Raw genomic sequence first — 23676 nt, 5'->3', positions numbered from 1 at the left:
GCGAGCCCTCTGGTTTCTCTGGCAGACGTTGTAAAAATGTCACTTCATTCATTGTTTTCACTGCAGGTAATTAAGTCTTGGATGTTTTATCAGTGAGGAGAATTAGCATTACAATGTTCTCCTGCCTCCATCAGCTTTAAGTACAGAGAAGTGTAGAAACAGACCTGTTCAGCTGCAGCTTGGGATCAATGTCTTTTTGTAAGAACATGCCGTATGTGCTGGTCCACATTCGTGCTCTTGATCCTACAGGATGCCTGTTTTGTCAGATCCAAACTAAACCAAAAGACTAAAGTCTCACAATAACACAAACACACTGACTGATGGAGGCAGCAGCAGAGCAGCAGCTCCTGTGTCCTGTTCTCTAAAATCCCTGTTTTAGTGAATGTAGTCTGGTGTGTGTGCTGTTTGTGGTTAAACCAAAAGGATCTTCCAGGTCTCTCTCTGTAGGGATCCTTTCCATGATGCTGTCAGACTCTCTCTTCAAACACACCAGACTCCATTGACAAAAACAGTGATTTTACCTCACAGAACACAGGAGCTGCTGGTCTGCTGCTGCCTTGATCCATTAGTTTGTTTGTATTATTGTGTGTTGGGCAAATATTGTGTTGGATCTGAGTGAACCATTTAAAACATAGAAGTCACACAATGACATGAACAAACTGACTGATGGAGGCAGCAGTAGATCAGCAGCTCCTGTGTCCTGTTCTCTAAAATCCCTGTTTTAGTGAATGTAGTCTGGTGTGTGTGCAGAGAGCGATATAACGGCTGTTTGTGGTTAAACCAAAAGGATCTTCCAGGTCTCTCTCTGTAGGGATCCTTTCCATGAATATTGAGGTTTCTTAAAGCATCAACAGTTCCCCTCCAGCAGCACCAGCAGTGAACCACGTCTTTGTCTTTGCTCCAGATGGGTGTAGCTACATGAACAGCCCATTTAATATGAAAACGATGCATGTAGTCCTATCAAGACGACAGCAGGAGATCAATATCCCACATTTGATTGTTGAACAAATCTCACAAAGGAAAAACAGAGAGAGTTTAAATATTGTTTTTACCCAGAATCCACTGCAGCAGCTCAGGAGAAGCCCATCAGTGGTTTGTCTTCAGACTGTAGATAACGTCTGTCATCTCTGCTTCACATCCATCAGGCCACCAACCTGATCACCAAGAAGGAGCTGCTCACCATGGATCCAGACACGGAGGACGGACAGCTGCTTTACGAGATCACCGCCGAGCCCAAGCACGGCTTCCTGGAGAGCAAGCTGAAGCCTGGCAGCCCCGTCGCCACCTTCACACAAGGTGCACACTTTTACAGCACATATTTCTATATGGATGGATGGACTCTGCTGTTCTTATTATTTCTAGTAGAGCTAAGATGTTTTTGAAGGGTCCAATGTTTCTGTTTCTGTTCGTGTCGTTATAACTTTGTTGTTGATCCTTTAAAGAAGCCACGTCTGCTTGTGACTCCTAATTATGAATTTCCGTCTCATTTTTCTTCTAAAATAATTACATTTGAGGGATTTTTCAGTGCCCAAAGATGGAAAACTGTCTAGTTTGTCAAAAGAAATTCAGATTTATTTACTTTCGCTTTAATCATGTGACTGTTTCACTGTCCTCTGCTGTCATGGGGACACTTGAGACTCGTCTGACGGTAGACTAGGAGGGCTAAATGCACACTTTACACAGTCAAGTTTTGAACTGGCAGGAGTTACAGGTCTCAGTGAACTAACATGATAGTTCAGGTCCAAACTTATTATTTAAATCACAAAATAACACTGAACCAGCAACTCCTGTGTTCTGTGAGGTAAAATAAGTGTTTTTATCATTGAGGAGACTTCAGTTCAGACCGATGGAGAACTTGACCCCCACATTTCTACCTTCTCCTCACTGAACGTTTCCTTCAAAGGCATCTCAGTTTTTCCTCCAGTTTTTTTTCCAGCCAATTTGCAATTTGAATGAGCAGCGTCCTCATCATGAGGCTGCTTATCTGCACCTGTGGGCTGCAGCCAGGGATCAATGTCAGCGAGCTTTTGTCAGATGTTGATCCTCCAGGCTGGAGAACAACTCCAAACTGTCACTTTGATGTGTTGCATTCTCAATTTGCAGCATATAAACATCATTTTTTTTTTAAATGTGTGGTAAACTAACATAAACCTTTTCCCCGGGAGAGAGATTTACTCATTCACCGTCTGTCAACATGATCCCGACTGTCAGCATGTGCTCTCAATAACGTATTCTTGTTCTGGGTATTAGTGCATGTATTTTTTATGTTATGTTCTTTTTCTCCGACCTCCTTTGGATGATATAAATGAGCTGAAATTGTGAGCCAATAATGACTTTCATCTTCATTTCCAAGTTTTTTATTTTTTTTTCCAAAGTCCAGAGGCTGCAAATTATGGAATCATTACTTCATAAAGATGATGGTTATTAAGATTCGATCCCTGTAGGGATGTGCTCCGTTTGGTTGTCCCCTTCCTCACAGTAATGTCACAGTGATGGCGGGTAACGATCAGCGCTTATTATCTGAGAGGACGATTGTTTAAATCTACTTCTCTCTGCTAACGACCTGCTGCAGTGTCCTGTGACATTTAGAAAATACCAGAAATCCAACTTTTCATCCTCCACAAGAAGTGATAACCAACCGCAGGCTGCCTCCACGTTCCTCCACACAGTGTCTGATGTCCTCTTGCCCCCTGTCCACCAACACAAAACTGGTTCTGGTTCTGGTGCTGCTTCATGGTTATAGCATCTCACCTGTTTCCACGAGTCGCTCCCGCCTGTTCGAGCCTACAGTGGCACCCGAACACAGCTGCTCCGTCCAGTTGCTGTGGGTGGTGATTACAAACGTCTTAGCAGGTCTTGGTTGGTCACAATAATCAAGTCTCCCACCCTTGACCCTTTTCTTTTTGCTGCGAGCTGCTTCAGGTGTTGAAACACAAAGAATTGGTTGAAGATGTTCTCTGCATCGGCCCTCTAACTGCTTTGGTAGAGACGAGTCACGAGTAAAAGACAACAAGAGGAACCGACAGCAGAATAAGTGTTCAGTGTGAGTATTGTTCATGTGACCTCTGACCTTTCTCCAGCTGACATCAACCTGGGTCTGATCCGCTACGTGCTGCATCAGGAGAACGTTCAGGAGACGATGGACAACTTCAAGTTCCTGGTGAAAGACAGCAAACCAAATGTGGTCAGCGACAACGTCTTCCACATCCAGTGGTCGCTCATCAGCTTTGAGCACAAAAGGTCTGGACTGTTAACCAGTTCACTCCAGATATTTACCGTCCTGTCAGTTCAGTTCAGCCTAAAACAGCCTCTCCCTTCTCTCCTCTGCAGCTACAATGTGAGTGAGAAGGCCGGCACGGTGGCGGTGACGGTGAAGCGAACAGGTAACCTCAACCAGTACGCCATCGTGCTCTGCCGCACCGAGCAGGGCAGCGCCACCTCCACCAGCAGCGTGGGATCCCGTCCAGGCCAGCAGGACTACGTGGAGTATGCTGGACAGGTAGCCAAACGTTACCAATCAGTCAAATCTGCATCTGTGCAACTTTGGTTTTCTATTTTAAGCTTTTCTTCATCCAACACTGGTGTTAAATTCAATAACTAATACTAATATATTAATATAATTAATAAATAATACTAATAAATGACCTTTTTAGAGTTTTTCCTGCCCAATCATTGGTCTTAATAATAATGAAAATAGTTTTTAAAGTTTGTGTTTGATGTTTAAACCATCGATTAAGAAACCAAGGCTTCACGCTTTCGGCCTTTTAAACATGCGCCCCCTTGTTTTGACATGCAATGAATATATCCTGTTCTATATCCTCCATCGGTCATTGGACATTAGATATTATGGCTAAAAACGGCGTCCCGATGTCGATCACAGGTGCAGTTCGATGAGCGCGAGGACACCAAGGTGTGCACCATCGTCATCAACGATGACAAGGTGTTCGAGGGGATCGAGAGCTTCCACGTGGAGCTGAGCATGCCCGTGTACGCCCTGCTGGGCGGAAACACGCGAGCCGTCGTCAACATCAACGACACAGAGGACGAGCCGACTCTGCAGTTTGACAAGAAGACGTACCACGTCAACGAGAGCAGCGGCTTCATCCACGTACCCATCGAGAGAAAAGGTGAGGAGCGCTGTGCAAACTGGTCCCACCTTTTATTCAAACAAAGGGACTTTCTTTTTTTCACACATTTGACATGCATATATATTCCATATGTGCTTCTTTAAGGCCATGTGAGTCACGTATTCACACCCATTTGAGTTTTTGAGGCTTTTGAATGTAAAAATCAAGACATTTTGTGCATCTCTTCCTAATGTAATGCAGTCCTTTAGTGTCTGTGAACACTTTGAAGCGGCAGGTGTACAATCATGGCCTAAAGAAAATGAATTTGCGAGATAAATCACCACAGTGCAACATAATGAATGTGCAGCCTTCCTGAGCATTGATCAAAGTCAATCAATCGTTTGTTTTTCAAATCACTTGTCAAGTAAGAATACTAAATATGATCTGGTTCCAGTTTCTTTTGGGGGGTTTTACCAGGAGAGTTTCAAGTAAGCGTGTTAGAAATGAGGCACAGAGCACAAAAACACCACCCGAACTTTTATGGTGCCGCGTAAATCAGTGTGCAGTGAGCTGAACCCCCGAGACCAAACAAAGACACTGTTCACTTCTAAAAGTATTTTAGAGCAATGCTGAAGCTGCATTCATCGAGTCAGTTTAGATTAATGAAATGAATAAAATACAGTTAACACAGAGATGGAAGCTGTGTAGTGTTTTAAGAGAAGCAGCGATGGATTCAGCAGGTAAGTGGCTCCACAGTTCAGAGCCTCAGACTGTAAAAGCTCAGCAGCCTTCAGTCAGCTCCTATCAGCTGATCGGAGACGGCCCCCCAGGCAAAATCAATGTGGAAGCAAACAGGAAACCAAAACTATATTATTATAAGTTATGTGATCTTGAACTGGTGATGATTATTTAGAACTAACTGGTAATACCTGAGGAGGGGGCTTTTCAGTGGGGGGCCAGTGTAAATCCTCAAAATCAAATGAAACACCCACACCAGGTGACCAGCAGGTGACCAGCAGTGACCCTCCTTGTGTTGCCCCCTCTCTGCCCAGGTGACACCTCCAGCACCGTGTCTGCTCTCTGCTACACGGTGGGCAAGTCGGCTCAGGGCAGCAGCCTCCACGCTCTGGAGTCCGGCTCCGACTACAAGAGCCGCGGCATGACCACCGACAACCGCGTCATCTTCGGCCCCGGCGTCAGCATGTCCACCTGCGACATCAGGCTCATCGACGACAGCGAGTACGAGCTGTCTGAGGAGTTCGAGCTGGTGCTGTCCGACGCCTCGGACAACGCCCGCACGGGGGACGTGATGGTGGCCAAGGTGGTCATCGACGGGCCCAACGATGCGTCGACCGTCTCTCTGGCAAACGCCACCTTTACTTTCAGCGAAGATGCCGGTATGAGCCACGCACAGATCGGTCTTGTTCTGGTTTTCCCTCTGAATTTTTCCACAGAATTAGTTTGGCACTTCTTCTCTGTCCCCCCCCCCCCCCCCCCCCCCCCCCCAAGAGAAACTTACACTCTCTCTTCAAATGTCACAGCGTGGCTCTGCTGTTCGAGAGGAATGTGAGAATTTAATGATGTCCGTGGGGAAATTAGCAAGGTGCCACGGAGAGTTACAGATAGTCTTTGGAAAGGGAAGTCCCATTGTGGCTACATCAAGAGTGTAGCATTAACTTCTAGCTTCTATGGACTGAACCTCTCCTTCCCTTAACGACTCCTGAATCAGGATGCCTCAACATTTATTACACGCCTCATTTGTGGAAACAAGATTATCACATTTCAGTCTGTTCATGCATGATGCATCATGAATGTGTTTAGAATCTAGAAAAATGTGAGTTAAATTAATTTAATCCTGATTCTTGCCGTGTTTTTCGAACCTGCGTTTTATTTCTCTCTCCATTTTCACGCTCCAGGCACAATTGAGATACCAGTGCTGCGCCATGGCAGCGACCTGTCGTCCCTCACCTCCGTGTGGTGTGCCACCCGACCTTCAGACCCCCCCTCGGCTAGCCCGGGGGTCGACTACATCCCCAGCTCCAAGAAGGTGGAGTTCAAACCTGGAAAAACTGAGGAGGTAAAGACGGAGATAAGATAAAGTTCCATCAAAGGCGGTATGAGAAGTGGTGGTGAAGCCAAGGTAGAACTTCTCTTCGGGCGTTTTCACACCTGCCGTCATCAGTTTGGTTGAATTTAACTCTTCCCGTCTTGATGCGGTTCGTTTGGACAGTCGCTCTGGGGTTACAAACAAACTCTGGCACAGTTCGTTTGGAGGCTCGTCCGACCTCCTCTGTTAGTATTTGTTTACTTCTGGGAGTTTACAGCAATTCTGGTTAGACAGCAGCTTCCTTGCGCATCACAAACGCGGGTAAACATTTGCCAAGTGAACACAAACCAACAGTAACCCTCTCATGAAGCAAAGGAACTACAGGTGTGAAAACGGCCCCTGCTACCCGGACCAGAAAATAACATGTTGATCTAAAGATAAGCTGTCCTTCAACTTTCCCCTTAAAACAGCCGACCAGGCCTGGACATCAGTAGGAACCTCGCTAACTCTGTCCTCTAATCCTCCATTTCAACAGACCTGCAGTTTGACCATCATGGACGACGTCCAGAACCCGTCCATCGAAGGCTCTGAGTCTTTCGTGGTGTTCCTCAGCTCCCCGCAGGGCGCCGTCCTCCAAGAACCCTACGAAGCCAACGTCGTCATCACGGACACCTTCCAGGACAGTACGTCTCCCTCTTTACATTTCTTTACGTGTCTAGATTAGAATCAGCCTCCTCACAGCCGTCATCCCCGCTCTCAGTTCCCAGCATGCAGTTTGAGAAGAGCGCCTACACGGTGAAGGAGAGAGACCGAGGCCTCCACATCCCCATCATCCGCACAGGTGACCTCTCCTTCAAGTCATCGGTGCGGTGCTTCACTCGGACCATGTCGGCCATGGTGATGGACGACTTTGAGGAGAGGAGGAACGCCGACGACTCCCGCATCACTTTCCTCAAAGGAGAGAAGGTCGGCGTTTGTCCAAAACGTTTGAAATGTGGAGTCGATCGAGTCGCAGCCGTTAAAATGTTTGTGTTCGTTCCTCAGGTAAAAAACTGCACAGTTCACATCCATGACGACTCTGTTTTTGAGCCCGAAGAGGAGTTCCAGGTGCATCTTGGGACGCCGCTGGGTGACCACTGGAGTGGTGCCATGGTGGGCGCCAGTGACATCGTCACCATCACCATCACCAATGATGAAGATGGTGAGCCGGCGCCTCACAAGTCACATTTAGATAGTTTACTGGTGTTCAGGTAGAAAAATACAACTAAGCTCTTTAAAAAATATCAGACTTCCACAGTTTGACTCACATAGAAGTTGTGCTCTGATCAATACATCCTTTTGCGAATGCATCAGGCAGATATTGATCTTTTTTAAGCATCTGATATGATATTGTTCACTATAAGTCCAGATGCAGGATCTCCCTGAATGTATTTATCAAAGAAAACTCAAACAAGCTCATAAAACCAAATAAAAACTGTATTATTTTTCATTCTGAGCTGATAAACAATATTTGGTTTGTGCTCATATTTGGTAACAAACTTCACCTCATTAGCTTGATTTATATCAAACATCTCTGGATGGATCGAAGGGGTTCCTACATATCTTGTATTCTGTAAGGACACTGAGATAAAACTTCAGCCTCTTTTCCTTCCTTAGGACGGTTGTATTACGCTGCTCTAGTTTCACCCAGGTGTGCTGAGTGTGTTATACTGATCCCCCAGAGGGCAGCACAGTCACCTTTCCTCCTCTCCCCTCAGCTCCCACCATTGAGTTTGAGCAGACCTCCTACCAGGTCAGAGAGCCCCCCGGCCCGGACGGCGTCGAGGTGCTCAACATCAAGGTGATCCGTCGGGGGGATCTTGACCGGACCTCCAAGATCCGCTGCAGCACCCGGGACGGCTCGGCCCAGTCGGGGGTCGACTACAACCCCAAGAGCCGAGTGCTTAAATTCACTCCTGGTCAGTGCTGAACATTCATGCTTGTGATGGTTTCCAGAGAAGTTCCGTCTCTGAAGAGAGCGTTTGTTCCTCTCGGGGTCAAAGCTGCAGCACGACTGACCCCTTCGGCTTCCTTCCCCCTGTAGGGATGGACCACATCCTGTTCAAGGTGGAGATCCTGTCCAACGAGGACAGGGAGTGGCACGAGTCCTTCTCATTGGTGCTTGGCCCCGACGACCCTGTGGAGGCGGTGCTCGGGGAGATCACCATGGCAACGGTGACCATTTTGGACCAGGAGGCTTCGGGCAGCCTCATCCTCCCTGCAACACCTATAGTAAGAACTATTGTGGGCTCTGACTCTGACACACACACACACACACACACACAGGGATGCACCTTTAGTAAAGTTTAGTTTGTGTTTGTGAGTTATCGTCTCTTTCCAGCGATGCCGAGAGCATAAATGATAAGTTTGGTGGAGTCTAAATGACCGATAGATAACAAGCTGCAATGGCTGCAACGTGATCCTTTGGGACAACTGCACCTGATCACAGTAGGTCCACTAAAAGAGCTTGTTTGATCCACTGACAGACTCAGAGTGTTATTCTAAGTGCGTGACAGCATCATGGAAAGGATCCCTACAGAGAGAGACCTGGAAGATCCTTTTGGTTTAACCACAAACAGCACACACACCAGACTACATTCACTAAAACAGGGATTTTAGAGAACAGGACACAGGAGCTGCTGGTCTCCTGCTGCCTCCATCACGTAATTTCTTTGTGTTATTGTGTGACACATCAATACTGCTGTGGATCCGAACAAACTAAAAACACACAGTAACACAAAGAAACGAACCGACTGAAGCAGCGGTAGACCAGTAACTCCTGTGTTCCCAGCTTGCCATGTTTAATTGTAGATAATTAAAGCTAAAGTCATAAAAGAAAACCTCTGGAAGAGCTTGGCTGTAAAATGGTTCTGATGTTAGATGTGCTCAGTGCTACTACATGTGTGCAGAGAGCGCTGAGTCAGGTCTGAATCCACTCCTAAACTGAACGGGTTCGTTCACAAAAGTTGGGTCAGTGGTTTTTCCTTCATCCTGGTCACAAACAGATGAACAGCACCAAAAACACATCCTCCTTCTCTGAGGAAAAGATGACATGCATTCTTTTCCTAAACAGAAATGAAATTAGCAAAGACGTCACCACGATCCATCCTCCTTCCTCCTCAGGTGGTCTCCCTCGCTGACTACGATCACGTCCAGGAAGTGACCAAGGAGGGCAGCAAGAAGACGCCCTCTCCAGGTTACCCTCTGGTGTGCGTCACCCCCTGTGACCCTCACTACCCCAAGTACTCCGTGATGAAGGAGCGCTGCGAGGAGGCGGGCATCAACCAGACCCAGGTTCACTTCTCCTGGGAAGTGGCGGCGCCCACCGACACCAGCGGCGCCCGGTCCCCCTTCGAGACGGTCACGGACACCACCCCGTATTCCAGCGTCAACCACATGGTGAGTCAGGATGTTTGTGAGTTCAGTTCGATGCAGGGGTGTCAAACATACGGCTCTTTCATAGTGTTTTGTAAAAAGACAGGTTGTGGTGCTGTGATTTTACTGGTGGAGATCAAACTGGGCCTCATGTGGCTCCTGAACTAAAATTACTTTAATGTAAATGCTGTTTCAAATGAAGAGATGTCTAAATGTCTCATATTCTGCTCCATTTCCACTTCACGCTTGTATTTTGAGGTCCTACTAGAACATGTTTCCGTGATTTAATGTCCAAAGACTCCTCACTCGTCCACTCCGCCTCCTCCGCTCTCCCCTCTCAGGTCCTGGACAGCATTTATTTCAGCCGTCGTTTCCACGTTCGCTGCGTCGCTCAGGCCAGGGACAAGGCCGGCCACCTGGGGACGCCGCTGAGGAGCAACATCGCCACCATCGGCACCGAGGGCTCCATCTGCCACACGCCTGTAACCACGGGAACCGCCAGAGGCTTCCAGGCTCAGTCCTTCATCGCCACGCTCAAGTACCTGGACGTCAAGCACAAGGAGCACCCCAACCGGTGAGCCTGGCCGGACCGCGGTGGCTGCTCTAAGTCGGATGAAAGTCTTCACCAAAACTTGGTTCGTTAATGCGGTTCGTTCCGCTCTGTGTGTCCCCGTTCAGCATCCATATCTCGGTGCAGATCCCCCACCAGGACGGGATGCTCCCCCTGGTGTCCACCATGCCGCTGCACAACCTGCACTTCCTGCTGTCGGAGTCCATCTACAGGCAGCAGCACGTCTGCTCCAACCTCGTTACTCTCAAAGACCTGCAGGGTCTCTCCGGTCAGTCACACACACACACACACACACACACACACACACACACACACACACACACACACACACACACACACACACACCTCCTGTGTGCTGCAGGATGTTGTTCACTTTCAAATATCACTTTCAAAAATGTCTACATCTTCTCCAGGACACATCACTGTGAGGTACTTCCACAAACTACATCTCTAAGTTCCCATTCATTAATTATCCAACACTTAGTGGTTAATTAATTAATTTGTGCTTTATCAGCTAATTAGCACCTTGTTTTCTCTTCACTTTGTTCTATTTTTCAAAGACGGAACTTCACACGACAAGAATAACCAGAGCGATAACAAATGTATTTTAATAATACCTTTGGTTTGAGATCATGTTTCTGCACGTACACTAAATATCTGAATCACTGTTTGAACATTAATACAAATGTTTTTGTTCAAATCTAAATAGTAAAAAACAGGTTTCAGCCCATAAATATGATAAATATTCTTTATTGACTTTCATTATCTGCCTGCATCATTTCATCCTTTTTATTGCTTTTCTCCTCACTGGGGGGGGGGGGGCAGCAGGAAGCCAGCTGGTGGTCAGACCCACAGCTGGTAATGGTAAAAAAAAAAATTAATCTACATGACATTTTCCATTTAAAGCCTTTATCTGAGGTGTAAGGTGACCAGGTGCAGTCCAGGTGTGTTTATATGCAAACTAGAATGAGCATTCCTGTGCAGCCCAGGAAAAACACACAAGAGAAACTATGACATGGGGAAAATAACAAAAATGAAAACTGAGAAACAAAGAAAAAGTGTCTGTACCTTGTACTTTTTGGGATTTCACAGTCCGATTCATTCAAAGCTGCAGTTCCTCAGTTTTCTACGACCTGGACAGGCAGGTTTTCTCACGGTTAACTGAGGCTCATGCAGGGGAACAAACCAGATGTTCCTCCTCAGAATCTTTTATTTTCTGTGTGTGAAAATAAAAACCTAAGCTGTGTTCAGATCTTCCCGTTTTTCACAGTTTTGTAATCGTGGGTACTTATCATCAGGTAATTCAATCAGAAAATGGATTCGATATTAGTTTGGTTTCTTCCACAGAGACCGGTTTCCTGGACGATGTCTCCTACGACAGCATCTCTCTGGGGCCGGGGTACGACCGCCCCTACCAGTTCAACCCCAACGTCCGGGAGGCCAAGAGCATCCAGCTGTACAAGCACCTCAACCTCAAGAGCTGCATCTGGACCTTTGACGCCTACTACGACATGACGGAGCTCATCGACGTCTGCGGGGGCTCCGTCACCGCCGACTTCCAGGTACAGAGGAGAGAATGATCAGTCAGGACCTCTTAACTATGTAGAAGTCACCTCACCTGAGGGGCTCATGATCCTAAACGCTACGAAACACGTATGAAAATCTAAATCTGGATCACCGTCTCTTGCGTGAAAGGTTTAGCTTCTTTAGGCCGATGCACCATAACCGTCCAAGCAAAGATCCAAAGAATCCAGTCGTCTAGAAATTGATTTGGTCTAGAAATTCGTTTTGACTCGGGTTATAAACGTCCTCTCTGGGTGAAATGAGAGAAAGAAGTTGTACGTGTTCGCTGTGAGCGTGACGGGAGCTGCTGGTTTACCACTTGTTCAGTTTGTTTGTGTTATTGTGCGTCACTCAAATATCGAATCCAGAGTCACAATAATCCAAACAGACTTTGAACAGACGCACGAGCTGCATCCTGTTACAGCGGCTCTCGCTCAGCTTTGAGTTTTTTCCTCTTGTTTTTTCCTGCTTCTGTATCCTGACAACTTCTGTCAGTGTTCTGGTGTTTTCTATGCAGGTCAAAGTCTGTTTCTTCTGTTTTCAGAACAACATCTCTCTGTGGAATAAGTTTATTTAGAACAATTCTTCCCTCACTCAATGTGCAATACTTTTTATACAATACCTGTTTATACCCCCTGTGTACATTGTCCCTATTGTTTAAATTGCACACGTGTATATCTCCGTCCACTAGTTTATTTATTGAATTCTGTTTCTGCTGTTTCCCCACCATGGGACTAGAAAAGGAATATCTTATCTTATTTCAAACAAATGACTGAGGCTGAGATGTACCAGCAACTCCTGAGCTAAAATTACTATTTTTGTCAATGGAGTCTGGTGGCTTTGATATAACGGCTGTTTGTGGTTAAACCAAAAGGATCTTCCAGGTCTCTCTCTGTAGGGATCCTTTCTATAATGCTGTCAGACTCTCTTCAAACACACCAGACTCCATTGACAAAAACAGTGATTTTAACTCACAGAACACAGGAGTTGCTGGTCTGCTGCTGCCTTGATCTGTTAGTTTGTTTGTATTATATTGTGTGTTGGGCAAATATTGTGTTGGATCTGAATGAACCATTTAAAACATAGAAGTCACACAATGACATGAACAAACTAACTGATGGAGGCAGCAGCAGACCAGCAGCTCCTGTATTCTGTGAGCTAAAATCCCTGTTTTAGTGAATGTAGTCTGGTGTGTGTGTTGTTTGTGGTTAAACCAAAAGGATCTTCCAGGTCTCTCTCTGTAGGGATCCTTTCCATGATGCTGTCACACACTTAGAATAACACTCTGAGCCTGTCAGTGGATCAAACAAGCTCTTTTAGTGGACCTACTGTGATCAGGTGCAGTAGTCCCAAAGGATCACGTTGCAGCCATTGGACTAATTCCAACACTGTTTGTACCTACCAGCTATTTAGACACCAGAATATGTTAAAACAGGGCCCAGGTAAAGCACGTATTCCCCGTGGAGCTGGACCCTGAGGTGTCCCGTCCGTCAGGGTGACATTAAAGAGCGCTGCTGTTCTTGCAGGTTCGGGACTCGGCTCAGTCCTTCCTGACGGTGCAGGTTCCTCTCTACGTGTCCTACATCTATGTGACGGCTCCCAGAGGCTGGGCCTCTCTGGAGCATCACACCGAGATGGAGTTCTCTTTCTTCTACGACACCGTGCTCTGGAGAACAGGTCAGGACAGACTGAACCCAGCAGGGTCTCTTTACCACACGGCGGAGTAAGACAGCAGTGGTAGTGTGAGCACAAGTCTGCTATTGTGCATTTCATCTGGATCTACATATTTTACTGAATATATGTATTCCAAAGCAAAATACCATCTCAATAAGACTGAGCCCAGTAATTATCAGTACAAATAAATATCTAAGTTTTCCCATCAGTTACTGTGAAATCAGCACAATAATATAAAGGGAGATTTTCTACATTTCTACTTGTGCATCACCATCATCATCATCTTTCTCTATAGCTGCATTAAATCTCACTCCTGGATTATTTATCATTAGCACATGTAGGCAGATAACTTTGATTTAACTCAGAGCTCGTTATATTGAATATAAGATGAGTGAAGAGATGCAAAATTTGTGCTTTTTATTTTTATTTTTTTCTAAACTTTCATTTCATTTTGTTCCCTCGTGGTGTGTTCTCCATGTTTGCAGATGTCTGACAAGTTATGTGAAATGGTCAGTTTCCTGTTGTTTTACCTCAAATGTCCTGATGTGTTTCCTGTCTGCAGGTATCCAGACTGACAGCGTCCTCTCTGCACGACTGCAGATCATCAGGATCTACATCCGAGAAGACGGACGACTGGTGATCGAGTTCAAAACGCACGCCAAATTCAGAGGTCAGTTCTCGGTGTCCCCCGCGACATTTCAGGTCTCTGCTGAGTTCTTTGACGTAACAAATACACTTTGCTGATTTATTGAACTCGAAGAGCAACAGAGGAGTCTATAATTTCTCCTTCCTCCAGGTCAGTTCGTCCCTGAACACCACACTCTGCCGGGCCACAAGTCCCACCTGATGGCTCCCGACCACCTCGGGGGCATCGAGTTCGACATGCAGCTGCTGTGGAGCGCTCAGACCTTCGACTCCCCGTACCAGCTGTGGAGGGCCACCAGCTCCTACAGCAGGTCAGTCAGTCCGTCTGTCCGTCCCAGCCAGAATCAGAGGGAGAGAACGAGGGATGCCGTTTATGTTGGCTGACAAGTTTCCCTCATTTCTCGCAATTAACAGTTCAGCTGGATGGGATTTATGATTAAGGAGCAGTCGTTTAGGTAAACGTTGATCCTTTTGCTCAAGTCAGAGGTTTTACTGCAAAGTTGCTTTAAGATTTAGGAAAGTTTGCCCATTTTCCACCATGTTTGTATCCATCTGACTCAGGGACACAGTGTAAAAAATCCTCCAGTGGTTGCTGCAGCTGGCGCCCAAAGGAGCACCAGGCTGTTTCAGCTTGGAAAAAACTCCTCCTTGCAAACAGAATATGAGTGCAGAGGCTCATCTGGATGAGGAGGAGACATTTTATACGTTTGATATAGTGTTTGCCGGAGCCAGAGCTTACGGCTGAAGAGAAGCTGGAAGAAAGCTCACACACACAATGCATGCTGGTACATGTAGGCACTGCTGGCTCGGCTCCATGAGCAGGAGAACTGAGCTCTCTCTGTCAGTAAAGCAGCACTGAGGTATTTATTCCTTCAGTTGACTTCAGCTGACTGGACATGAAAAGTGGAAATATTCCTTTTTAAAGAGTTGAAGCACCGACTATGCTGAAAACAATATATATATATATTTATACATACATTATGTCACTCAGGTTTTTAACTACAAAGGAAGACGGTGTCATGTTTGCTGCAGAAGGCCCAGAGGGTTTTTATCCCTTGATTCCTCTGAGAGCCTCGCCACGTCTCCGTGCTGATCCTTTTGTGTTGTCTTAATGTGTCCCCCCCTCAACAGGAAGGACTACTCTGGAGAATACACCGTCTTCTTGATCCCCTGCACGGTCCAGCCCACGCAGCCCTGGATCGACCCCGGCGACAAGCCTCTGTCCTGCACGGCTCACGCTCCAGAGAAGTACGCCCAGCCTCAATGTTTTTAAGCAGCCCGGTGCATTGTGGGAGCGGGACAGCAAATAGAAACGCAGCAGGTGGCTTGGACTTGATCCCTGAACCGTCTCGATGTTCTCCGGCAGGTTTCTGGTGCCGATCGCCTTCCAGCAGACCAACCGGCCCGTTCCCGTGGTTTACTCTCTCAACACCGAGTTCCAGCTGTGTAACAACGAGAAGGTGTTCATGATGGACCCCGCCACTGCTGACGTCTCCATGGCTGAGATGGACTACAAGGGAGCGTTCTCCATGGGTATGACTGCAGGATGGATGCTTTACTGACCTTTTGATATATTATTTTACAAATACATTTGTTTTTCATACTCATGCTACCTGCAAAATGATATATTTAGTATATTTATAATCTTTTATTTTCATTTTTTAAGGGCTTTCAGTGTCGTGTTGAAGCAGAGTAGTTGTATACACATCATGTAGCAGAAGATTCTGTTTATCTTTTCTAATTTTGCTCTATTTCCTCATAATGTTCATTGTGTATTAGATTGTATGAGACAGTGGAAGTATCCAGTATCGAGTCTGTATATTGTACCTGATTTTATGAATTATTGAGTTGTTATTGATGATTTGGATTATTCTGGTTGTCATGGAGCTTGTCAGCCCATTGCAGGACATGAGGATGTTTTTTTAAACGTGTTGACCACATGATGATCCAAGTAGGACTGAAACTTTGTTGTAGCGAGTGTGCAGGTGTTGCCTTTTAGTGCAGCTCCATTGTTCTGGGATTTATCTTTATTTAATGGTAGTTACTCACCAATGCACCTACATAATGTTTTAATCTTCCCCTCATTGAAGCTGCAGATGCAGCGGAAACATTTGATGCTCGTGTACAGTTAACAGAGAGCGTGTCGCTGTGCTGCCCCTGCAGGTCAGACCCTGTACGGCAGGGTGTTGTGGAACCCTGAGCAGAACCTGAACGCCGCCTACAAGCTGCAGCTGGAGAAGGTCTATCTCTGCACCGGCAGGGACGGATACGTTCCCTTCTTCGATCCCACGGGGACGCTGTACAACGAGGGGCCGCAGTACGGCTGCATCCAGCCCAACAAACACCTCAAGCATCGCTTCCTGCTGCTGGTACAAATATTAGTGCTTTCTTTTGTTCACTCAGGTTTAAAGAGCTCCATCCAAAGTGCATCATGTGTCTGCCAACACATAATGCACGGGTGAATATTACCAAGATCAATATTCATTATTAAAAACCAACATATTGAGGATTCAGACTGTGTTATCACAGCCACCCAAGACCTCCAGTGTTCAGATTAAAGCAGGTAGTTACATATATAGATAGCTGAAGGTCTGTATAAACAGAAGAAGGGTGAAAAAAAGGAGGCTATAATACTTATGTATTGTACATTTCCATAATATTCATTCCATCAGTACAAGAACAGTACACTTGCTCTGAGTCTCACATTTTGACAGAAATACTGTTCTCACTCAATAATGAATGAATTCAGCTTCTTAAATTTAAGATGTGGATCCAGTATTGCAGCAAGACATCTAAATTTGATGTACGATGATCTAAATTTGATGTACGATGATCTAAATTTGATGTACGATGATCTAAATTTGATGTACACAGCATGGTAACCCACACACACACACACACACACACACACACACACCTGCCTGTGGTTTGTTGGTTTATCTAAATTACTGACAGCCATCGACACATAAATGCTGGTTGTTGTCGTCACTATGTTTGCAGAAATTTGCAGCTGTGGAAACTTTGTGTCACATGAGGTCACTGATGATTTTTCTGTCTTCGTGTTTCCTCTGCAGGATCGAAAGCAGCCAGACGTCTGTGACAAATTTTTCCACGATGTTCCCTTCGAGGCTCACTTTGCCTCAGACTTCCCCGACCTGCAGACCATGACGTCCATGCCGGGCGTGGACGGCTTCACCATGAAGGTTGATGCTCTCTACAAGGTGTGTAGACCCACCAGCACACGCCGGTGTTGTGCTCAGATGCTCTTCAGCCATTGAAACATTTGATCATTGCTTTACCTTAGATGTGTTTTATGGATTATTGCCCTAATGGGGAATGATGCTGTTAACAGTTTAACTGTGTAAAGTCAAATTTACATGAGCTCACAGGCTTTGAAATATCAGATTTCACCTTCCTTGTTGAGAAATGTGTTCCTCTGTGCATTTCCTTTTATTACTAACTTCCCACAAGTTCATTCGAGGTTCCACCGATCAGAGACTTTGCTGTTACCATGAAAATGTTTCCTCTTGCAAAGTCTGACTCCCAAATTGAAATCTGGTTTGAAAATTAAATGAGTCTTGGGGTGTGGAGTGACATACCAGACCTCTGCAGCCCACTGCTCATCTCTGACTGAAGGCTCCAGGCTACATTAGCTGCCCTGTTGCATTGTGGGTAATGTAGGTGCCAGGTTTTCTCTGATTCTCTGGATTGATTTAATCAATAAAATGAGTCCAACAATGTTATGGGAGTGTGGTGCCATATCACCATCTTATGTTGTAAAGCCCTATCTTAAAGGAACTCCAGTGTTTTTTAATCTGAGTCCCATTTGTTCATATACTCTGAATGTCTGAATGACTGGTAGGTAGTAAAAGTGTTGGAACTGGTCCAGTAGATCACCTCAGCCAGCAGCCACCAAACGGGCTGCAATGGCTGCAACGTGATCCTTTGGGACACTTGATCACAGTTGGTCCACTAAAAGAGCTTGTTTGATCCACTGACAGGCTCAGAGTGTTATTCTAAGTGTGTGACAGCATGATGGAAAGGATCCCTACAGAGAGAGACCTGGAAGATCCTTTTGGTTTAACCACAAACAGCACACACACCAGACTACATTCACTAAAACAGGGATTTTAGAGAACAGGACACAGGAGCTGCTGCTCTGCTGCTGCCTCCATTAGTTAGTCAATTAATTCTGTTTGTGTCGACGGGACCAATTCCAAAACATTTCAAACCAACTAGTCTTTATGTTATGAAAAACTAGATCCCAGATTTAAAAATAACCAAAGTTAAAGTCCTTTAACAGGCAGCTGGGCGTCAAAGCATGAAGTCTTTGAAATCTGATTTTTCAAAAGTGAAATTCAGAAAATGAAAGTGATGAACTTGAATCCCGGCTGCGGAAATAAAGGACGGGTCCAACGCTTCTCTCTCTCTGCTGATTGACAGGTGGAGGCGGGGCACCAGTGGTACCTGCAGGTGATCTATGTGATCGGGCCGGAGTCGCGGTCCAGCCCCAGGATTCAGCGCTCGGTCACCTACGCGCTGAGCCGCTCCAAACGCGACCTGGTGGATCGCAGCGGGCGTCTGACGCTGGATGAGTCGCTCATCTACGACAACGAGGGCGACCAGGTGAAGAACGGCACCAACATGAAGTCGCTCCGCCTGGAGGCCGGGCCCTCCGCCTCCTTCAACGCCCACGTGGGCAGCTCGGTGGGTGGAGGCGTGGCTGCCGTCACCCTGCTGGTCCTGGTCCTGCTGGCCTCCTGCTTCCTGTTCCGCAGATGCCGCCGCTCGGCAAAGAAGAAGAGCAAGAAGGCTCAGAAAGTGTACGAGGAGTATCCGCTCAACACCAAGGTGGAGGTGTGCATGGACAAGTGTGTGGAGAAGAACTTCAGCACCAAACACTGCACGGTGAGAAACGTCAACATCCTCAACCGCAACCAGGAGCCCGGCGGCAAGGCCAAGGTCAAGCAGGTCAACCTGGAGGTCAAACTCCACAACAACCTCAACGACGGCACTGAGGTCTGAAACACTGATGAGGAAGCAGAGAGAGCAGAGGAAGAGCAGGAAGTAGAATAAAAAAAAATGTATTTTCTAAAACAAAGTTTGACATGTTTGCTAATGTATTTTTATACCACTTTGAAAAAGGGAAGCGTGTGACGTGCAGACAGCTACGCAGCGATTTAATCATTTCACAACTGGGCTACCTCAGGACTCCACAAACCACTCAGCTGCATCAAACAGCCAAAACATCTGCATCCCATCATCCAAACTCCGTCAGAAACGGTCGCTGATTTCACTCTGTTTTACTTGACATTCACGTCCTTTATTTTTCTCACCAAAACGGTGACGGGTAGCTCAGACACTGGTGATTGTTTTCTCTGCTGCATTGAGTCATTTCACTGCTACTAAACGTCACTACTGTGGGCCGGCAGCCGGTGTGGAAGTCCTCCTTTTCGGCCTCCCTTCACCTTCTCTGCTCACACATGAATTCTCAAAACTTTGATTGAACGGAACAAAGTGTAGTTTTGCCGCGAAGCGACTTCTACATCTGCTGCAGCCGCTTCTGACGGCTGTGAGAGTATTTAGCTGCTGTCGCCTGAGGCTGAATCAGTGCAGAGTGTAAATAATAACTACAAAAATGAATGATATCTATCCAAGTGCAATTATGCCATAACTTCTGTTAACCCCTTTCCTCGTGAGCAGGAACTTTATTTGCATTTCGGGGGGAAAAGTGTATTTCAAGCCTTACTTAGAGACATTTGTACCGTCACGTTGAACCAACAGATAATTCTTTTCTTTCTGTCCGTACTGTTCTCTGACCGCTGCCAATATTAAGTGCCATGCAGTATTTTTCCTCATGAATTTTAAAACAAATCATTCAAAGTGTTTTTTTTCTTGTTCCAAGAGTAACAAGGTGGAAATATGATTGTAATAAATCGGACGCCACCGTTTGGACAGCGAAGGTTTCCATCCCGTCCGTGTGAGCGAGTGCTTGAGCCTTATTTACTGATGTGAGGAAAAAGAATGACTTCTCAGAAGAGACGTGTGTCTACCTGCCTTCGTTTCCCGCCCAAAGACACCAAATCCCTCCCTTCTTTTCATCGACCCTCTCTCACATCTCCCTCATTTATGTATTATCATGTTATCTTCCTATGATGTGTTATGTTACGCTCAGCTACTGATGTACCCATGATGTTAAAGTTGCTGTCATTTCTTTTTAAGTGTCTGACACTGGAGAGCACTGCAAAAGACAGAAGACATGTTCTGATCCTCATTCGTCTCTCTGATCCCACCTCCTGTTTCCTGTCAACTTGTGCCTATCAAAGCAACGTGGGAACAGGAAATAACTAGATATATATTTTGGTGCTATCGTTTTGTGGAAAATAACTGCAATGCTATCAACATGATGCCTGTATTTGGTGCCTTTTTTAGTAATAAAAACAATCTGGAAACCCATGGTTGTGCGTGACCTTTGATTCTTCCTGAGGAAAAGTCCACACATGCATGACACAGGATTCTTCCTCTTTTGGTTACGACAAAGAAAAAATCTGTCCACACAAGCATGTGTAAAAGAATCTGGGTCCAGATGAAAACCTGATTTTCAAGAGCCACGAACGGGGATGAGACTTTTACTGAGGCTTCACTGTAAGTGAGGAAGCAGAGTTCAGATTCACAGAGCTCCTCCTCCTGGAGTGATTCTCTCCTCTTCCTGCTCTCTGACACAGCCAGCTCCTCCCTCAGTTCCTCCCCTTCAGATCTACAGTGTGAAGAGAAGTGTGGTGCAGAGCAGAGCCGACAGGCTGCCGGAGCACATGTTGTTTAGATCAGAGCTCAGAAGAGTTTCACTTTCTGAGGAAGTGACACTCAGACAGTCGTTGAGTCTCTGAGAGGTGAAATGGCGCAGAAAGGAGTCCAGCTGGACCGTGAAACCCTCTCTTGTTCGATCTGTCTGGATCTCCTGAGTGATCCGGTGGCGACTCCATGTGGTCACAGCTACTGCACGAGCTGTATTAGAGCCCACTGGGATACAGAGGATGAGAAGGGGATCCACAGCTGCCCTCAGTGCAGGCAGACGTTCACACCGAGGCCTGTCCTGCTGAAAAACACCATGTTAGCAGCTGTAGTGGAGCAGCTGAAGAAGACGGGACTCCAGGCTGCTCCTGCTGATCACTGCTACGCTGGAGCTGAAGATGTGGCCTGTGATTTCTGCACTGGGAGGAAACTGAAAGCCCTCAAGTCCTGTCTGGTCTGTCTGGTGTCTTACTGTGAGCAACACCTGCAGCCTCACTATGAATCAGCTGCCTTTATGAAACACAAGCTGGTGGAGCCGTCCAGGAAGCTCCAGGAGAACATCTGCTCTCGTCACGATGAGGTGATGAAGATGTTCTGCCGCACCGATCAGCAGAGTATCTGTTATCTCTGCCCTGAGGACCAACATAAAGGCCACGACACAGTGTCAGCTGCAGCAGAGAGGACTGAGAGGCAGACAGAGCTGGAGAGGAGTCGCCTGAACATCCAGCAGAGGATCCAGGACAGAGAGAAAGACCTGAAGGAGCTCCAGCAGGAGGTGGAGGACATCTGCAGCTCTGCCGATGAAGCAGTGGAGCACGGCGAGAAGACGTTCACTGAGCTGATCCGTCTGATGGAGAGAAGGAGCTCTGAGCTGAAGCAGCAGGTCAGATCCCAGCAGGAAGCCGAAGTGAGTCGAGTCAAAGAGCTTCAGGAGGAGCTGGAGCAGGAGATCAGGGAGCTGAAGAGGAGGGACGCTGAGCTGGAGGAGCTCTCACACACAGAGGATCACAGCCAGTTTGTCCACAGCTACAGATCACTGCCAGCTCTCAGAGAGGACACACACTCATCCAGCATCAACATCCGTCCTCTGAGACACTTTGAGGACGTGACGGCTGCTGTGTCAGAGCTCAGAGAGAAACTACAGGACGCTCTGAGGGACCACTGGACAAACATCTCACTGACTGTGACTCAGGTGGACGTTTTACTGCCTCAACCAGAGCCCACGACCAGAGCTGGATTCTTAAGATATGCTCAACAGATCACACTGGATCCAAACACAGCTTTTAGACAGCTGTTATTGTCTGAGGGGAACAGAAAAGTGACAAGAGTGAACGAAGAACAGAATTATTCTGATCATCCAGACAGATTCACTTACTGGGAACAGGTCCTGAGCAGAGAGAGTCTGACTGGACGTTGTTACTGGGAGGTGGAGTGGAGCGGGGAAGGAGTTGCTGTAGGAGTCACATACAAAAATATCAGCAGAGTCGGGGAGACAGACGACTGTATGTTTGGACTCAATGACAAGTCTTGGGCCTTTTATTATTACAACAACACTTGGAACTTTTGGCACAACAACATAAACACTCCCATCTCAGTTCCTCGGTCCTCCAGACTGGGGGTGTACCTGGACCACAGAGCAGGTGTTCTGTCCTTCTACAGAGTCTCTGACACCATGACTCTCCTCCACAGAGTCCAGACCTGCTTCTCTCAGCCGCTCTACGCTGGACTTCGTCTTTTCGTTTATGGATCCACTGCTGAACTCGTTAAACTCAAGGAGTCAGACAGTGTTTGAGGGACACTGCCTTAAATTCTGTGTTCAGTTCTTTTTGTCCTCGTGTGTGTTGCTGACAGCTGATTGTAGGGACGTTTCTTTGCTCCACAGAGATCACCTGTCAATCAAACGCTGTGGGCGGGACTCTGCTGTGTTGTTCTGTAAGTGTGTGAGCGTCTTCAGGCGGCGCTCCTTCCTGTGTCTGTACACGCTGCTTCTACTTCCTGTCTGTCCGTCCTGTAGAGGGATCCCTCCTCTGCTCCTCCTCATCAGTCCTCTTTTCCTGATCTGAATCCAGGGTCTCAGGACAGAGAGTCTCTTTGTTATACAGGCGGAAAAACCTCCTGAGAGAAACTGTGTTTTGTGATTTTGGGCTTTATGAATAAAGTGTTGCTGATCAGATGTTGTTTTTGTTGTTGTCCAACCCTGAGGTTTTCTAACACTGTAACTATCACAGTCATAATCAATAGAGAGATCAATCATTATTGTCTTTTCTCCTGGTCTTCTTCAGGATATTAAAAAAAATAATAAAGGTGGTAAATGAAACGTGCCTTGCCTGGTCCATTATTAGTATCAGTATCAGTATTAGTATTAGTATTAGTATTATCAGTATTAGTATTATTAGTATTAGTATCAGTATTAGTATTAGTATCAGTATTAGTATTAGTATTATTAGTATTAGTATTATCAGTATTAGTATTATTAGTATCAGTATTATCAGTATTAGTATTATTAGTATTAGTATCAGTATTGGTCGATTATCAGAGTGACAGAAATTTACTCTGCAATGAATTCAATTTAAGCAAAAATGCCACAAATTCACTGGTTCTTTCTCTGCAGAAGTAAATATTTTCTTGTTTTATTTCCCTTAAATAATTCTGAACTGAACATCTTTGGATTTGAATCAGTTTATCAGACAAAACATCAAGTTTCACTGTGTTTAGAAAAGTTTTTTAAAAAGTGGGCATTTCTCAGCATTTTCTGACATTTTAACCAAACAAGTAATCTACTAATTCAAAACCAGGAAACTTAAAAGACCATGAAACAAACAAACCAAATAGAAAATCATTTTTTCAGCGGACAGGCCGCGTTTCAGATGAATGTCGATCTAATGTCTCATTATTTCCACCAG

General features: G+C 46.1%; 2 protein-coding genes across 2 annotated transcripts in view; both read left to right on the top strand.

The window, feature by feature from the left end:
* Nucleotides 1-20425, top strand: part of fras1 (Fraser extracellular matrix complex subunit 1) — a 165063-nt gene extending 144638 nt beyond the window's left edge. The window contains exons 50-72 of the mRNA XM_070833319.1: nt 1146-1296; nt 3081-3240; nt 3331-3499; nt 3881-4127; nt 5120-5464; nt 5984-6144; nt 6650-6797; nt 6875-7080; nt 7159-7315; nt 7872-8072; nt 8198-8385; nt 9277-9552; nt 9870-10102; nt 10207-10367; nt 11447-11661; nt 13189-13339; nt 13899-14006; nt 14133-14292; nt 15113-15229; nt 15348-15514; nt 16145-16350; nt 17056-17202; nt 18425-20425. Coding sequence (XP_070689420.1) covers nt 1146-1296; nt 3081-3240; nt 3331-3499; nt 3881-4127; nt 5120-5464; nt 5984-6144; nt 6650-6797; nt 6875-7080; nt 7159-7315; nt 7872-8072; nt 8198-8385; nt 9277-9552; nt 9870-10102; nt 10207-10367; nt 11447-11661; nt 13189-13339; nt 13899-14006; nt 14133-14292; nt 15113-15229; nt 15348-15514; nt 16145-16350; nt 17056-17202; nt 18425-19006 — 4656 coding nt within the window. The 3' untranslated portion in view covers nt 19007-20425. The remainder of the gene's footprint in view (nt 1-1145; nt 1297-3080; nt 3241-3330; nt 3500-3880; nt 4128-5119; nt 5465-5983; nt 6145-6649; nt 6798-6874; nt 7081-7158; nt 7316-7871; nt 8073-8197; nt 8386-9276; nt 9553-9869; nt 10103-10206; nt 10368-11446; nt 11662-13188; nt 13340-13898; nt 14007-14132; nt 14293-15112; nt 15230-15347; nt 15515-16144; nt 16351-17055; nt 17203-18424) is intronic.
* A 380-nt stretch (nt 20426-20805) lies between these two features.
* On the top strand, nt 20806-23090 carry LOC139204489 (tripartite motif-containing protein 16-like). Its single transcript, XM_070834524.1, has one exon. The coding sequence runs from the start codon at nt 20877-20879 to the stop codon at nt 22563-22565; it is 1689 nt and encodes a 562-aa protein (XP_070690625.1). The 5' UTR covers nt 20806-20876; the 3' UTR covers nt 22566-23090.
* Nucleotides 23091-23676: the final 586 nt, after the last annotated feature.

Source organism: Pempheris klunzingeri, chromosome 7 (genome assembly GCF_042242105.1).
Source record: "Pempheris klunzingeri isolate RE-2024b chromosome 7, fPemKlu1.hap1, whole genome shotgun sequence".
Classification (NCBI taxonomy): Eukaryota; Metazoa; Chordata; class Actinopteri; order Acropomatiformes; family Pempheridae; genus Pempheris; species Pempheris klunzingeri.
The sequence above is the reverse complement of the archived record's forward strand: the minus strand, read 5'-3'. Positions and strand labels throughout refer to the sequence as shown.